At 39.1% G+C, this 16,973-nt stretch overlaps 1 protein-coding gene across 3 annotated transcripts in view; it reads left to right on the top strand.

Moving 5' to 3' along the window:
- ANKRD50 (ankyrin repeat domain 50) overlaps positions 1 to 16,973 on the top strand; it is a 32,529-nt gene that overhangs the window by 1,680 nt on the left and 13,876 nt on the right. Inside the window, exons 1-3 of one of the 3 annotated variants that reach the window (XM_025050927.1) lie at positions 1 to 71; positions 1,130 to 2,064; positions 15,022 to 15,251. In XM_025050927.1, the coding sequence (XP_024906695.1) occupies positions 1,553 to 2,064; positions 15,022 to 15,251 (742 nt within the window). In that variant the 5' untranslated portion in view covers positions 1 to 71; positions 1,130 to 1,552. Of the gene's footprint in view, positions 326 to 1,129; positions 2,065 to 15,021; positions 15,252 to 16,973 lie in introns of all 3 variants that reach the window. The other 2 variants (XM_006917757.3, XM_025050928.1) reach the window with 2 other exon arrangements.

The raw sequence follows: 16,973 nt of genomic DNA, 5'->3' as shown, positions 1-16,973 counted from the left end.
GAGGCTGCGCCTCCGTCCGTGGCCTCGCGTGGGTGGCCCCCCTGTGGCTCCTTGGGGCTGCTCCAACGGAGGTGGGTCTGTCGCTGGGAATCCCGGAGTCCTTTTGTCTGTCAGCTGAACCCAGAGGCCGGAACTGTAGGCGAGCTGTAGGCAGCGCCGAAGCACTCCGCTCCCTGGCGCTTTCTGCCTGGGAGGGCGCTCCGCCTGCAGCCTCTTCTCCGTCCACGGTAGTAGGCTGCGCTCCTCACCCGCGTCCCAAACCGTCATCTCTGGCGCAGAGCAAGGAAGGATTCACGTTGTTCTTGTGTTTGGATTCATCATTCATGTGAGATCATCCCCAGCCTCCCCCTTTTTAACCCGTTGCCGTCCAGCCTCCACTCTGGTTGATCGTCCCCTAGATTCTGCAAACTATCAACAAAGAAATGTGGCTGGTCGAGTAAACAGTTCTTGCCTGGCTGGACCGTGCAAGTTAACAGAGCTTCCTTAGCTGGCGCTATTCTGCCAAGCCGGTCGAAAGACGTTTCTGGCTTGACTTAAGATGTTACTATATGTGCACATAGTCTTTTTCGCTCCCCTTCAACAGTGAGGTTCAAAAAATCTAGGGTAACTTGATTAAAATGTAGCTGTTTGGGAAACGTAACCGTAGAGGGGAAAAAATACAGAACGGAAAATGTTATGATTGGGGCAATCGCCCAACTTCTTGAAAGTGCCAAAGATGAAGTATATGGACTTTTGATATTACTTTAACTGGTAAATTGTATCCTTTGATGTTAGCTTTTAACATATGGTAAATTCCACTAAGATATTTTTGTTTATTTTAGTTACCTGTGGAAATTGTCAGTTACCCAGGACATCTTAAAAAGAGAAACCTGTGAACAGGTTCATTAAGAATCTAGTTTGAAAAATGCATTTTTTGAATGCTTTGAATTAAGGAGTGTTAACAGTGGTCTGTCATTCCTGACACCTAAAACGGTTCCTTCCCTGGCATTGCCTGCATGCCCGAGAGTGGCAGGGTCTAGTAGTTTGCTATCCTTCAACAAGAAGTATAGTGCTACCACCTACCTACTGTATAAATGTAATCTGTGACGACATTCATTATAATGGACGCATTTCTGCATCTAATTTTCAGATACTGAATTAACACTTGGAATCTGGAGAAGCATTTTGTACAGATTGAAAGATTGGGCTTTCTCTTTAGTTTTCCAGATGTATTATCTGATCTGCATACTTGAAACATCCACAGTCACATAAACTCTGGTTGTAACCATGGAGTTATGTGACCCATCAAGATATAGGAAAACTGTTGCCAAGCTTTGGAACCGGGCCATTTTCTACCAGTTCAACCCTTAAACTAATATATTCTCTGCTGATAATCAAGAATAAAGAGCCAAATAAAGTCATGCACATTCTGTTGACAGATGGACTCTGTGGCTGTTGAATTTTACTATAATGGGTTACTCTGTCATTCCAATGCAAGTTACATCCTGATGGAGGTAAAGACCTGTATTCATGTATCCTGATTATAGCAAGTGTTGAAGATAGGAAACCTATTATGACTAATCCTTGGGAAGAGAAAGTCTGCAAAATGGCTCAAACGAGTTTACTGCAGGGGAAGCCGTTTTACTGTAGGGAGTGGGTTTTCCACAAGCTTCAGCATTGTCTTCAGGAGAAAACTAACTGTTGCAATAGTGCTGTCAGCACACCACCCCTTTTAATGAATTCTGGGAATAATGCTAGTGTTGTCTCTGGAAAAGGAGCTGCCTGGGGTGTGTTGTTGGTAGGAGGGCCTGGCAGTGGCAAGACAGCCCTATGCACTGAGCTCTTGTGGCCAAGTTCACCTACAAGCCTGCAGAGAGGTTTGCATCGCCAGGCTTTGGCCTTTCATTTCTGCAAAGCCCAGGACTCTGATACTTTGTGTGTTGGAGGGTTTATCAGGGGTCTGGTTGCCCAGATCTGCCGCAGTGGACTGCTCCAAGGATTTGAAGACAAGCTGAGGGACCCAGCAATCCAAAGCCTCTTACAGCCTGGAGAATGCGAGCGGAACCCAGCGGAAGCATTTAAAAGGTAATGAGAAGAATGCCATGCTGTTCCAGTTTCTATGCAAGATTTAAGGGCTTTTTTTTTTAGCTGTTTTAACTTTGTGGGGTACCTGTACTACTGCTGTAAAGTTGAGGTTAATCTGTGGTTGTGAATAAACCTGAAGGAAACAATTTAAGCTTTGTATAGCAGAGGATATGGATTAAAAGTATGTCTTTTATTTGTTTAACAACAGAATTCGAAGCACTGCAGAAACAAATTATTCTTCAAATTTATGCCAATCATTTATTGACTTTTCTAATATTAATGGTGGGGGACATTTGTTCCTATAGTAGAGATACTTAGCTGCCTGGAAACTTAGGCGCATTTTCAGGCAGGGGGAACTATGCATGGCACTGAAATCGGAGGACCTCTCAGCATGTAACAACTATCTTTTTTGTTTATAGTATCATTATTTCTTTAAATAAGAAAAGTTCTCTTTGAAAGAGACCACTGGCCATTGAAAATATGAAGAAAATCTGCCAACGTGTTTTAGGATTTATTCCCCTAGCAAAGAAACAAAAAGTTGCGCTCTATTTTGAAATATGTGATATGTATAAAATAATGAAAATTTGGCATCGTTTTATTACTTTTTTAGTGAGTGATATAAAAAAAATGATTTTCCAAACCTTAATTAAGCATTTTTCCATGGTAAATGGATTGGTCTAAGAAGTGATTAAATTGCTTTTCAGAATAGTTCTAGATTCAAAATGTGTTTTTTCTTTAAAAAAAAAATACTTCCTTGAAAATAATTTTTGCAAATCGCCCCTCTGCTCATTGTAAAAGGAGGCAAATTGTCACTGCCGCTTTAAGTAGTCATTTTGCCATATACATTTTCCCTTATACAATAAGTAGTTCTTAGCAGGCAAAAGTCTGTTTCCCAAAGATGGCAAGTATACTCATCACTGCAGGTTAGTGTGTAGGGGGAGAGGTGGGGAGGGGAGACGAGGAGAGGAGAGGGGGAGAGAGTGTGTGTGTGTGTGTGTATCTGTCTCTGTGTGAGAGTGTCTCTAGGAGTCATTTTAACAGGATCTGAATTGCTACGAAGAGTGATGTTCTTATGATGTCCTCAGATCTAATGGTATGCAATCTATTATTTTGATGTGATATTGAAAATAATATTAGCATGTACTTAGTGTCAGCAACTGTTCTAAGTTTTTTACCAGCATTAAAACCAGTCTTCATAAAAGTCCCACGAGGTAAGTACTGTTATTAGTCTCATTTTATAGATGAGGAAACTGAGGCACAGAGAGCCTAAGTGACTTGGCCAAGGTTATGTGGTAGTTAAGTGGCAGAGCTGGGATTTGAAATGCATGTGTGTGTACAGGTTTGTAATCACAGAAATTTTTTGGAGGACTTGAGAGGAAGAAGAGTAGTTTAGAAGTTTGTGGAAGACAGGGTGTAGGGGGTGGTCACAGTTGTGGTTTGAGTGTGGTTTTCGGATCACCCATATATGTAACGAGAGGCAGTCTGGAGTGATGGTTATGAATAGCGTTATTGAGTTAAAACACGGGAGGGGTTATTAAGTCGGCCAAAGGAGTGTGTCTGAGAGGCGTGAGGGTCTTGCACACTTTTTCACAAGTAGTTGTCATCCAGTAACCCAGGGCAAATCTATTGTCTTTTGCTGTTAACCATCAAAATCAGGTTAAAACTATTGTATCTCTCTTAAATCAGTGAGGAAGTCTGCTTAAGTGATGCCAGTGGCACAGGTATGAGGTGCCAGGTTTGATGGATGGTTCAATGTGCATCGTGTAAGGAATCAGTGATGTAGTCTTTAGTGTAAACTTTTACTTCTTAGAGACTTCAGGTCTCTGCACATCAACAACTCCTATCCTCTTGACTTTCTGCTTTTTCTGAAGATACTATCACTAGTCAAAGAGCTCAGTTTTCATTTTGTAAAGGCATTTCATAAGCTATTTGGATTTATAGACCCCTTAGAAAATTAAAATTAGTTTCAAAGAGCTTAGTCTAAGTTAAACTTAGTCTAAGTAAACTATGTAATTATACAATTTATTTTATTGGAATTCATATGTAAATTTCTAATATTTTTAAATGTTTAAAATCATGTCTGATCACTGTATAATTTTGTTAAATTCTGTCCCTGAGCAGATCTTTCTCTACAGTACATAAATTTTCCTGAAAAAGATCCTTCTACTCAGATGGTCCTGTTACTGTTTTGTTTTTGTTTTTGTTTTTCTGTGTGAATTTTAGTTATTAACTCATTGGAGGGAAATCAGCAGCAACTGGAGCTGTGTGGAAAAACCACGCCAGAGCTGATTTTCTGATTGGCAGAGGGAGCTAATCCCTTCATGTTCCCAGTCTAGACTCTGGGAGAGAAAACAGTCTTTCTATTGACCGTTGTGGTGGTCTTTATTTAATCTACTGGGTCTTTCAAAACCCTGGGTCACTTTTTTAAATTTATCATGAAAGTAATTAATCATTAAATCAGGTAATTTTGGTATGAGATCAACTTTCTGATCATTCATGAGATACACACTTCTACTATGACTGAAGCTGTAATATAACCACCATCAAATGTAAACATGATAACAATTCAAAGTTAAAAAATGTTTTTGCATAGTCTATAGTATTAGACAATCTAGGCCTCTACTTTTGAATCAAGTTTTATTGTAGGTTCTATCAGTGACTGACTTGTTAAATAAGTCCTTTTGAGAATTTTCATCAGAATGCATATTATGTAGGCAGGACAGATGTAATTCAACAGGAGCACGATGAGAAGAAGATCATCGTTTCCAAAGAGTTAATATTTTGAGAGAGAGAAGAGATCAAGGTAACTAATTACAACAGGAGGAGCAGGGCTCCAGGTGAGAGATGGAGGGACAGGTAGTGGCTTCGGGTCCTGTGACGGGTTTAGAAGCACAACTGAAGATGGGTATTTCATTCCACCAGATACTGTTTTCCAGACCTTACTGTCATGATCCCTGAACCCCAGGGTCTCTTTGGATGTGGAGCTGGGATACAAGCCTTTATTCCTGACTTTTATTTCTGTTTAACAATCTGCAAGACCAGCTGTGGGTTTTCTATGTGTGATGTCAGTTTTCCCCGTGTTGAGTAAAAGTACTTCGTTCTGTGTCATATTGACAGTGGTTCGTTAAAACATCTTCAGGGGTATCACAAATTAAGTGTAAATGGAATGAAATTGTGATGAATTAAGGATGAATGCTTCTAAACTTTGAGCGCTTAACAGAAAAGTTGTGTTAATGGCGAAGGTGACAGTGGCTTGTTGGGTCTGGAATGTGGAAGTTTATACTCTGACCTTTGATTTTTAAGTGGTATGGGAATCCTTGAATGACAGAATCACCTTCTTTCTGTTTATCTCCTCCTTGAACATTTACAGCTCTTGACTTGTATCTCTTTAGATTTTGGCTCCTTTTGTAGTTAAGCATGTATCTTGTTATCTCCTCTGTTAGGCTTCTCATGACATTATTCATGACTGATTAATTTTTTACATTTACCATTGTGCTTTGAACATCACTTTTCATATAGTAAGTGCTAAATAATTATCATTTAAATGACTGGATAATGCTACTTGCCCGTCTAGAATGTGTCTGAATCTAACTGAAGGACATCTGAAACTGCTGCATAAAGAAGGAAATTGAAATGTTATATCATTTAGGTCAGTTTTAAATGCGGATGAAACTGGTGTAGTGATTATTAATTCATTAACCTGCCGTCTGCTCCTCAGCATATATGAATATGGCACTGGTCCAGATAGTTTTAAGTGGCCAGATGTCTATCTTCTGTCTCAACTGGCTCCAAGTATTTTTGGCAAACTCAACAAAGAGACAAAAAACAGAATGGGACTGGAACGTTTGCTTCCTTCGTACCCTCAGTTGTGGGGTATTTATTTTCAAGGCAAAATATTCCCTTTCCTTATCTGTCGTGTATAACTAATATAGTTAAGGTAACTGTGTTTATTCATTCTTATATATTGTCAGATTAAAAGATCTTGTGAAAGTGTCTCACATTTTAAATAAAATATTACATATAATTTTCATAATTACAATTCTATATTTCTTTTAGTCTAAGATTATTACTTTGCCCTGAAATGTCAGTCGTTTCTAACTCTTAACTATATTATACTTACTTGAGGAAGTACCTCCAGTCATTCAAACCCTCCTTCTTTCCCTTCCTAAAATCTTGTCTTTCTACCCTAGATGGACTTTCTCGTTCACACTTCTTAAGTGCTGCTGCTGCCACCTCCGTTGGTTCCTGGTTCTTTATTCAGTGAACCAGCCCTCAACCTTCAATCACTTCTGCATAACAATGGCATAAAGTATCGCTCCATCTTCATACTGTTTAATATGCGCCACGGTCCTAGTTCTGCTTGGCCATTCTTTTGTTTACATACTTCTTGATAACTCAGATTTTCTTACTTAGATGAGAGAGAGTAAAGTGGTGCCTTACAGGTTGAATGTTTTTCACCCCATTCAGGAAATTGCACAGGCATATCCCGATTTTTGTTTTTTCTTGAAAAAAAAATTGGACATTTTGACAGTATTCGGTTCTCGTTGCTTTGAAGCAGTAGTCTGGTTGAGCTCAGCCAGCTGCTATCTTAGATAGGACTACAAACTCTAATTAGATTCACCCCCTCCTCAGCCCCTCCCTCCTCCCATTATTCTTTCCCAAGACCCTTTCATTTGTTTACGTTTGCCAGCCTGGCTCCTATAAGCATTTTCAAACATGAACATATTTCCTATTCCTCTGAAAAAATAAACACTATATATTTTTTATCTCCCTCTAAATTTGCCTTCAGATTATCTCAGATGTGTGTACGCAGGTGCTACTGCTTCTTCCCTGTCTCCCATTTCTTCCTATTCTACTGAAGTGTGACTTTTCTCTGTACATATTCAAAGAAAGTTGTTTGGGTATTGTCATGTCTGAACTCACTAGTCAACATATCTTTAGCCTTAGATGACATATTTTAGGACTTTGTCCCCCCTTATTTGTACTTTCTTCCTTTCAGAATCCCCTATCGCAACTACATCCTTTGGTGGCCTTTCCTCTAGGTTCTGTCTGGGTGTTTGTCCAGCAAGGTTCACTTAGATGCTCTCCCTTTATACTTATTCCTTCTCATAGTGTATGTCTTTAGATGGCTACCAGAACTTATATCTAACGGGACAACAATTGAATCTACACCAACAGCCTTTATTTTCACTCTGGCTAATATATATCTTTTTACTGGAGTGTCCCTCACTTACTTTTCAGTATTCAAACCAGCATCTCTGCCAGCATTTGTCCACTGACTCATTGATTTCTTAAATATTCAGTGCCTACTATGTGCCAGATATGTGCTAAATGACAAGATAAAAGTGGTGAGCCAAACAGAACACTGAGTTAAGTGGGGGAAAATACATTTAACAAATAATCACAAAAGTAAATGTGAAAATGCGGCTTTGATAAATACTGAGGAGGAAAGACAAAGGATGATATATAAAAAAAAAAGCATATAATACGAAGCTTGCTCATTATCTGGAATTACGGGAAAACTAATGAGCTCAGTTGTCCCATAATTACTCTTATTTCCTAGATCCTTTTTACTTAAAACAGGTGACTCAAGATCAGCAGTATGGACAGCGCTTGGGAGGTGGTTGGAAATGAGAACTGCAGGCGGTGAATCTGAGTGAATCCTGTGCACGCTGAGATTGGAGGAGCACGACCCTGGGCTAGGTTCTAGAGTTTTCTTTGACTGTTTTCTATTATGTTACTCTAGTGTAAGGTATTCATTCTTTTTCTTGGAATGTTTCTTGAATTCTTTTACTCTAATCTAGAATTTTTATTCCTTTACTCCTAGTCGGTCTACTTAATTTTACCCCCTCTATATTCTCATTCAGTTTGGTCACAGTTGGCCAATCAACTATAGTAAAACAGTGCTCTATTTAGGTCATTCCTCTGAGCTTGTGGTAATCTACACAAGTTCAGATTTCTCTGCTTGGCTTTAAAAGCTCTCGATAATTTGGTTCTGCTCCATATAAAATGTGTATGTGTCCGCACTTCATCAAAGCATATTAAGCTCATTTATTTTTAAGAAATATCTATAAACATATGAGAGTGTTAAAGTTGATAGAAGATGTGATTAAATTAGTGTTTAGTAAGAACTTCATATACATAGTAAGGATATAGCCTTTTATTTGTTTTATATGTTACAGATTTTTTGTTTTACTTTGTTTTTTAGCCCTTTGTTTTTAGCAGTTTTGCTTTCTTAAAAAAAATTAGGAAGCAACATGGTTTCTACACACTAAACTGATTTTATTTTTTGAAGTGAGTAAATACTTATTTTTCTGCCCTGAAAAAATATGTTTGAAGTGTATTCTGATGGGTGGCCTGTCTTTACTCTCTCGCTGGTCTAATGATGTCTTTGCCCGTACCATTATAATCGTCTTAAGTGTCGACCAGTTTTTCTCCTTCATGTTATCCCAGTCTCAGAAAAATTCCTTATCGTTTTTTCCTGCTATACACATATAAAGCTAAACATAGTTATTGGTAATAAAATAGAATTTGAAAATGTCCATGTAATTGCTTAATAAAAGTTAAGTGTTAATTAAAGGACTAATTATGTCTTACCTGTGGTTATCCTGAAAAATGATTTGGAGCTTTCCAGAAACTGCAGACCTTCTACAACTATGACTCATGACTTGAACACATAGAAACGGTGGTAGACTGAATTACTTGCTTTCGGTCTTCATCTCTGCGTGCACCCTTGGCCTTTGCCACATGCTATTGCTGGATCTCGTCCTAGAGGAGAGGTGGACTTCTCTGCCTTTTGCCTTTGGCTCAGCCCTGTGATGTGCTTTGGCCAGTGGGACGTTAGCAGGCAGGATCCAGACAGAGGCTTGAAATGCCCACGAAGGGTTGGACTTGTCCTCTTCGCGTCTCCATCACCATGAGAAGGACGTGTTCTGGCTGGCCTGTTGGTCCGCGGAGGATGACAGACGTGGAGTGGATCGGACCCAGCCTGCGGTGTGACTCCAAGCCTAGAGTCATGAGCAGACACACAGACACGGGACAAAGCGTAAATGATTGCTATTTTCAGCCACTGGGTTTGGGGGTGGTTTGTGATATACTACTTTTGTGAAAATACAAAAACTAAAGAAATTAATTTTCTAAATAGGAAATCGTTCCACTTATCCCTTACATCAGTGACTTTTGTTCTGTCTCTAAGACGAAGCGAACACCTCCACATTCCCCATCTGCAGTGCTGCTGCTCCCCGTTATCTCTTGCCCAGGCTCCTTCAGTGGCCTCCTAACTGGTCTTGTTGTTGCTCTTGTCCCTTTTCACAAAGCAGAGTATCAGATCATGATATTACCCAAGCTTAAAACCTGCTCCTTGCTTCTCACTACCTAGAATAGAATCTAAGCTTCACTTTGCCCAGCCCTTGTCTAACCTTTGACCTCAGCGTGTACTGCTTTCATCCTGGTTCACTGCTCTTCACCCACATTGCCCTTCTTGTACTTTGAAAATGGTCAAGTTCTGGCCAGCAGATTTTTATATGGTGACTTGCTCTGGTAGCACTTAGGTGTGCAAGCTTTAACATCACCTCAGAGAGCCTCCCTTGTCCACTGAGTCTTTAGAAGTCTCCCCACCTGGTCATTTTCTTAAGCCACATCATCACACTTTGTTTTTTTTTATTTCTTAATGTTCAGTGTCTTTCATGATCTGGAAGTACTTTCTGCATTCATTTACTCTGACTTCCTGCCTACTTACCGGAGTGAGCAGAGTACTTGCCTTTCTCATGTGCTTTTTATCTTCAGGGCTTAGAATATAGTAGAGGCTCAGTAATGATTTCTTGAATTAATGAATAACTACATTTTAATTTAAAACATTTTGTCACGTTGATCATTTATATCAGTTAAAATTCATTTTCACTTAGAAAGGAGAAAAAAACTTTTGTAGCTTAAATCTGTTAATATGTTTGTTCTATTGCTACTTTAGAGAGAGAAGCATTTTGCAAACCTATGGATTTCACAGGAATTGAAAGGGAAAAACCAATGGCACCAAAGGGGAACAAATGGTTGTTGGAAAAAATGTGCGAAGGATGCGATGGATTTCTTCTACCCCCAGAGGGTTTCAGTTATTCAGGAAAATAAATAAAATAGGAAAACAGACATGCATGTCACTACCCATTTTGCCATAGTTGCTTTAAATCCGGGTTTTCCATTTTATTTTAAAGAACAATAATCCACTTTGGAAGCCCTCTACGTATCTCTTCTAATTCTGATCTACTCACACCCCATTCGTGGACCCTCCTATGAATTTATTTACATCTGTGTTATTTGACTAGTGTATGCAGTTTGACTCACAGGGAAATATGTATGTTTACACACATGCTTGTGATGGGCTCTAATTCGGTACATTTTTTATCCCATGATAGCAGTTCTCAAACTTTTTTAATCTAGGTTTCATTTACACTCTTAAAAATTATTTAGGACCTCAAAGAACTTTTGTTTATATGAATTATATCAATACTTACTTGCTTGAAATGTAAACTGATAAATTTACAAAATATATATTATTTAATAACAGTAAATTATTACATATCGACACAAATAACATTTTAATGAAAGAATAGCTATATTGTCCAAGGCAAAAAAAAAAAAAAAAAACTTAAAAGAGTGACATTGTTTTACATTTTTTCAAATCTTTTTAATATTAGGCTTAATAAAAGGCAGCTGGATTATCATATACACTTCTGCATACAGCTTCTGGGAAACTCCACTGTATTCTTGAGAGAGAACAAGAGTAAAACAATACAATAACTTCTTGGTTTTATTGTGGGCCTGAAAGGGTCCAGAGTGTAGGAGGCTCGGGGACCCCGGACCACACCTGCGTGGCCAGCACGGTCTGCAGCATGCTCTGAGTAACATTGTGTTTTGTTTATCCACATTGTTACTTGTGGATCTCCATGATTCCCTCAATCTTCTATCCAGCATACAATCCCACTCTTTTTACTGTTTATATTGTAATTCATTTGTTATTGTCATGCTGATACTCATTTAACAGTGCTGCTTAGAATGGGGTGCCCTCATGGGCATATTCTAGGAGTAGTAGAGTGATGTCAAGTTGCATTCTTAGAAGTCAAATTTGGAGCATAAGGTGTGTATATTCATCTTCAATTCTGAGATAGTATCAAACTACCCTCTAAGATTGTTTCAACTTATACTCTTAGAGTAGCATGTACGTGGATTTCTGTGACTCTACTGGGTCACCAAAATGTGCTCTAGCATGTACGTGGATTTCTGTGACTCTACTGGGTCACCAAAATGTGCTCTACTGTCAAAGTTCTTTACGTTTTGTAAAGTGAACGTGAAATGGTATCTTTTTATTTTAAATATCTTTGATCCTGTGGCTTGTCATTTTGCTTGCGAATTTTTTTGTTTCAAAATGTAAGAAATGAATATAGTCAAATATGTCAATCCCATAAGTTCCCTTTATGGTTTGGCCTTTTTGTGTCTCGATATTTAAAAATTTGTTTTCGACCTGACTGTTGTAGCAGCAGTTGCTGAATGGCTCATCTTTCGCTATTAATTAGTAATACTATACATATATAACAAATATGTAGCTATGTATTTCTGAGTTCTCTATTCTTCTTTTTCTTTTTGTCACTTATTCATTGATTTACAATTGTACATTGGATACCAGGAGTCCACCAGATGCCATTCTTAATACTGGGATAGCTTAGTAAATACAAGTGGCAAATGTCATCTGTGTTTATTACTGAGCTTATATTTTACAAGTTGGGGTGGGTGGGTGGTAGGAAAATTAAAAGCAAGGAAGACACTATATAGCATATCACTTGGCAGTAAGTGCTCTGTGGAAAATCGAAGCAGAGCAAGCAGGATAGGAGTGAGACGCTGGGCAGGTTGGGAAGAGGGGTTGCTGCTTACATAGTGGAGGTTGGGGTGCCCTGAAGGAAGTCTCTGACGAGCATTCCAGCCTTGCGGTGGGAGCTGACAATATTATCCACAAAGAACACAAGGGTGGAGGAGCTCGTGTGGCTGGAGCAGAGTGAGCAAGGGAGCCAGTGTTAGGGGACAAGTAGAGAAGGAGCGTGGACCGGGAGGCTGTTGTAAGGACATGCGTTTTTACTGTTGCTTTGAGAAGACTGGAAGCCGTTAAGTCTTTCAAACAAAGCAGTAACGGCACTTGACTTAAGGTTTCAAAGGTTTGTGCTGACACCTGTGGCAGTAAAGGTGGAAGCGAGGAAACCAGGAAGTGGCAAGCACAGCAACCGAGGTGCAAGGCTTGGTGCGTGGACTTGGATGAAGTGAAGTGGTGGAGATGGGGAGAAGTTTGTAATATGATTTTTCTTCTGTGCCCTTTTTCTGTCTAATAATTTTTTATTGTATGTTAGACAGTGTGCAGATGATTGTAGAGTTCCAGATAATGCCTTTCGTCGGAACAGGTTTTTCTTTGCTGGGTCGAGCAGATTGGGTGAGGGGCTGAGGCAGTCAAGGCTTGAGCTGGGCCTGTGGCTCCTTTGTAGTCTTAGTGGCACTGTTGGCTTGTTTCCGTTATTTTGGTGTGGTTCTTCTAAGCTTTTAATAGAGAGTTTAAAAAGACTGTTGATAATTTGTTTCTTCTCCAACAAATATTTATGTCTAGGTCTTTATTCCTTGCCCTTTAAAGCTTCAGAATCTAAAATGCCATGAAAGAGATGAATTGAGGAGCCATAAATAATTTAACTCCTGACATAAATCGTATAATTTCAGCAATATTATTAGGAACACCTACCATCTAGTAATTTTCTGGAATTTCAGTATTGAGACAAGTGACTTTTAGCACAGAACTTGTAGCAAACAAACATGAATGTTTAATATTCGCATAAAAGTAAAATTTGAAAAGTAGCACACTGAGTTAGGAGACCTTGAAATACAGAATTTTGTTTCTTCCATGAAAATGTTTTTGAATCATTTAAATACTAAACAATTAGCTACTTGCTTGGTTTAGTCAGGTGGTTCTAAGAACTTTCTCGTTTAAATATATCTTATATATAACTTTTTGATATTTTCAGATGCAGTTTAGCATCATAAGAAGAGAAACTTTGAAACATATGAAATTCTGTTCCCACTCTGCCACTTACTGTTCATTTCACTTTGCAAGCTACTTACCTCTATACCTTTGTTTCTTCATCTGTGAAATGGAAATAATAGTGTCCACATGACAGGATTGTTGTCAGGGGTAAAGAGGTAAATCCTCAGAGATTACATAGCATAGTGCTTCATGCTTAGTGAGCCATCGGTAAATGTTAGGATGAGTGTGTTTACTTCGCAGTTTTACATTTTAAATATCTGGTCTCCCAAAGAGAAAATTAAATTAACATACGTTACACACATATTTGATTTAGAAGACGAATGCATTATTATATCCTGCTAGCTAATCCTCTGCCATCACAAAGCCCAACTGCTTTAACATATCTAGCGGTTCATTTTCGGACCTGTACTTTGGTGTCTGATTTTGAGTGTTTAGTACTCGAGAATTTTGGTTCATTACTATCTGCCAGAAGCAAAGCAACACTCATTAAGATACTGCTTCCGAGTAGGTGGGACTCAGGAATTTCCATCGCTCTTGCATGGAAGGTTTGAGTAAAGTCGCTGTCAACATCCGTGTAGACTCTTGCGTGGCCCGTTTCAGGCCGCAGGTGGACCCCTGGGAGGAGGGCTGCTGGGCGTGGCGCAGGTGCACGTTTGAGAGCGCCAGGCTTTTCCCAAGCGGCTGTGCCACTGGGAGACCGCCGCATCGCCGCTGGGTGCCGGGGCCAGCACTTGTTCTGTTCAGAGTTTCATTTACTTCGGCCCAGTAGGTGTCTAGCGGTGTCTTCCTGTGGTTTTAATTTGCATTTCCCTAATGAGTTAATTACATGATGAGAGAAGGGAAGCACGTACCAGGCAGAGGAAGCTGTAAATGAAAAGGCCCTGGTATAACTGCATCTAATGAAAGCCGCTGAAAGATGGCTGCTGTGGCTGGAGCGACAGTTTGGAAAGGGTACCCTGGCTGCAGCAGGAACTCTGGAGGGGAGCGCTGGGAAGCAGGTGTTGTGGTGGCCCAGGTGAAAGAGGATGGGAGCTTGGACCAGATGATGATGTTACAGGTGAGGTGGGCTTGAGAGATTTTATAAAGAAATATCGATAAGACAGTGATTAACTGGATCCTGGTTGCTGCGGGATTGGAAGATTAAGATGATTATCTGTAAGTTCCTGGTACTCATCACTGGATGGATTATGTCCTCGCCACTGCTGTATCTTTCAGCACCTTATTTGGCACATTCAGTAAATATTGAAAATGAAAGCATTGTTTTGGTTATGAAAAGTTATATTTGGCTGTAATATAAATTATATGCGTAGAAAATATCAGTGAAATTAAACCCAATAATTTATACTTTACATTGAAATTTGAAAATACATCTAACGAGATCTACACTATAGTTTATATCTGTACAGTCTTTCCAAACAGTATTTGTGTAACAGGCTGGACAATGCAGTCATTTTGTAAGAGAAATGATGATAATAGACTTCTAACTTCTATATTTTTATTTAAAGTGGTCCGCAAATTTGTTTTTCCCCTTTGAAACACATTTTAGCTTTGTTATAAACCATGTGAGCTTTTTATCAATTCAAAAAATTAGGAACAGAATATTGAAATCTAGTTTCCTCAAGTTCCTACTGCCCCCTTAATTACGCCGAATCTTTCTCTCTCACACTCACACACTCACACACTTTATTGTGGGAAATGTTATCGGAAATGTGAACTGTTTTTGGACCAGTGTTCTCCTTAAAGTAAAGAATTGTAACCTGTACAATATTTTTATTCTAAAAACTTCATTCATTTCTTAAAACATATTTATAACTAGTAATACTGTGATTGAGTGCTGATATTAACATCACAGCCAGCAACACTCACACTGCTTGTGTGGCTGTGTCTTACAGGTGCGTTCTGCTCCCTCTTTTGGGAATGAAGCCTCCCCAGCAAAGCCTGTATCTGCTTGTGGATTCTGTTGATGAAGGCTGTAACGTCACTGAAGGTGAACAGACGTCCACCAGCTTATCTGGGACTGTGGCAGAGCTCTTAGCTGGTCACCATGAGTTCTTTCCGCCATGGCTACTGCTTCTCTGTTCTGCCCGAAAACAGAGTAAGGCTGTTACTAAAATGTTTACCGGTAAGCATGATTACTTCCTACCATCCGCAAAGGTTTTCCTTGGACTAGCATGTGTGTTTCTTTCTTAGAGGAGACTATGCCTTCGAAAGTCTCCTCGCTCTCTCTGCTCCTTCTATCAGTTCTTCTCAACCTTGCTTTAAAGTTGTATTAAAAATAAGCCATAGAGTGTTTTAAGATCCTTTACTATTATTACCTTTTCCAAGGTTCTTCTCCTAACTTCCTTAATAAAGGTTGGGAGGATTTCATGCAATGTTAGCTGCCGCATATCTGTAGGACTGCATTTATTACGCTGTTGTGTAACTACAGGTTTATGATGTCTCTTTTAGCTAGACCGAACTCCTGAGAGTAGGGAATATGCCTTCTTAAAAATCAGTGGCAAGTACCAAGACACTTTTCTTGGTGTGAGAGGAGAGGCAGAGTCAACAGCCTATTGGGATACCTCTTGAAATATATCCTTTTTTAAAAACCGTTTCTGATGTGTGAATGAACAATCTATAGAATGTTTAAAAAGTACATGATCGATTTTTTTTCACTTTTTTTTCTGACTTGTTTTACTTTTCTTACTACCACAATAAAGTTGTGTTTACTCCTGTTAGATTATTTAAAGCATTCTTCGTGCTTTGGAAAATAAAAAGAGTGTAAAACAAGGCCCGCTCACGGGACTTACGTGTAATTGGAGAGAAAATAATTAAGTTATTGGTTAAGTAGCCATGTCGCTTTTAAGTAGTTCTGTATGTTTTACAGTATGGTGAAACCTTATTATTTTGTTAAAATGATTTCCTATAACCAGCTTTACTCCCTCTGCCAAGTTGTCTCTTAGATTTCTTAGCTACTAATGGCAGCTCTTTCAGTTTCCATGTATAGTATTTCTTTTCTGTTGTTTTTGATGAAAATGTAGTTGGTAAAAGTTTGGGGATTAACGTGACAACAGCTGACCCTTATGTAGTACTCAGTATGTCAGGCACATCGCAGTTGGAGCCCCGTTTGGTGTAAGTCCTCTCTAGTCCTTTCTCTCCTCCCTTCGGGGCAGCCAGTGTCAGCAGTTGACTTTATATCCTTTCAACTCATATTTATACTCTGTGTATTTTTGTAGTTTAAATTAACGAAACATGCATATACCTCTTAGCCATCACCATTCACTGCTGTGTGCTGTGACCTTAAGCAGCTTACAGTAACCGTCGATGCCTTAGTTTCTTCATTTATAAAATGGGGATTGTACTTGCATATTACTTTCCTCAGAGGGTTTTCGTGAGGCTCCGCGGCAGATTACACGTGCAGCACTTAGAGTAATGCCCCGTACACTGTGAGTGCGTCACAGATGTGTCACTGCTATTCTTTTTCTCATGGTAACCCTTCTTCTAGAAAACGTTATTTTGGAGCCCTATTCCCATCACTGCTTATAAATACAGTTCATTGGTTTTAACTGCTGTATACTATTCCTTCCCATGAAAAAAGCTCCAGTTTTTTTCCCCATTATCCTATTCTATGGACATTTAGATTGTTTCAGTTTTACAAAACAATTACAAAAAAAATGCTTCATGAACACCCTCGTGCACATCTTCCTGTGCACGTATGCTCATGGTTTACATTACGAACCTAGACATGGAATTGCTGGGTTATAGAGTGTGTACATTTTGAACTTTAGTTAATTTTGCCAAATTGTTATCTAGTGTGCTTGAAATAATTTATACTCCTACTAACAACATATGGGATTTCCCTTTT

Source organism: Pteropus alecto, unplaced genomic scaffold, assembly GCF_000325575.1.
Source record: "Pteropus alecto unplaced genomic scaffold, ASM32557v1 scaffold17, whole genome shotgun sequence".
In the NCBI taxonomy this organism is placed as follows: domain Eukaryota; kingdom Metazoa; phylum Chordata; class Mammalia; order Chiroptera; family Pteropodidae; genus Pteropus; species Pteropus alecto.
Note: the sequence above shows the minus strand (reverse complement) of the source record. Positions and strands in the feature narration are given on the sequence as shown.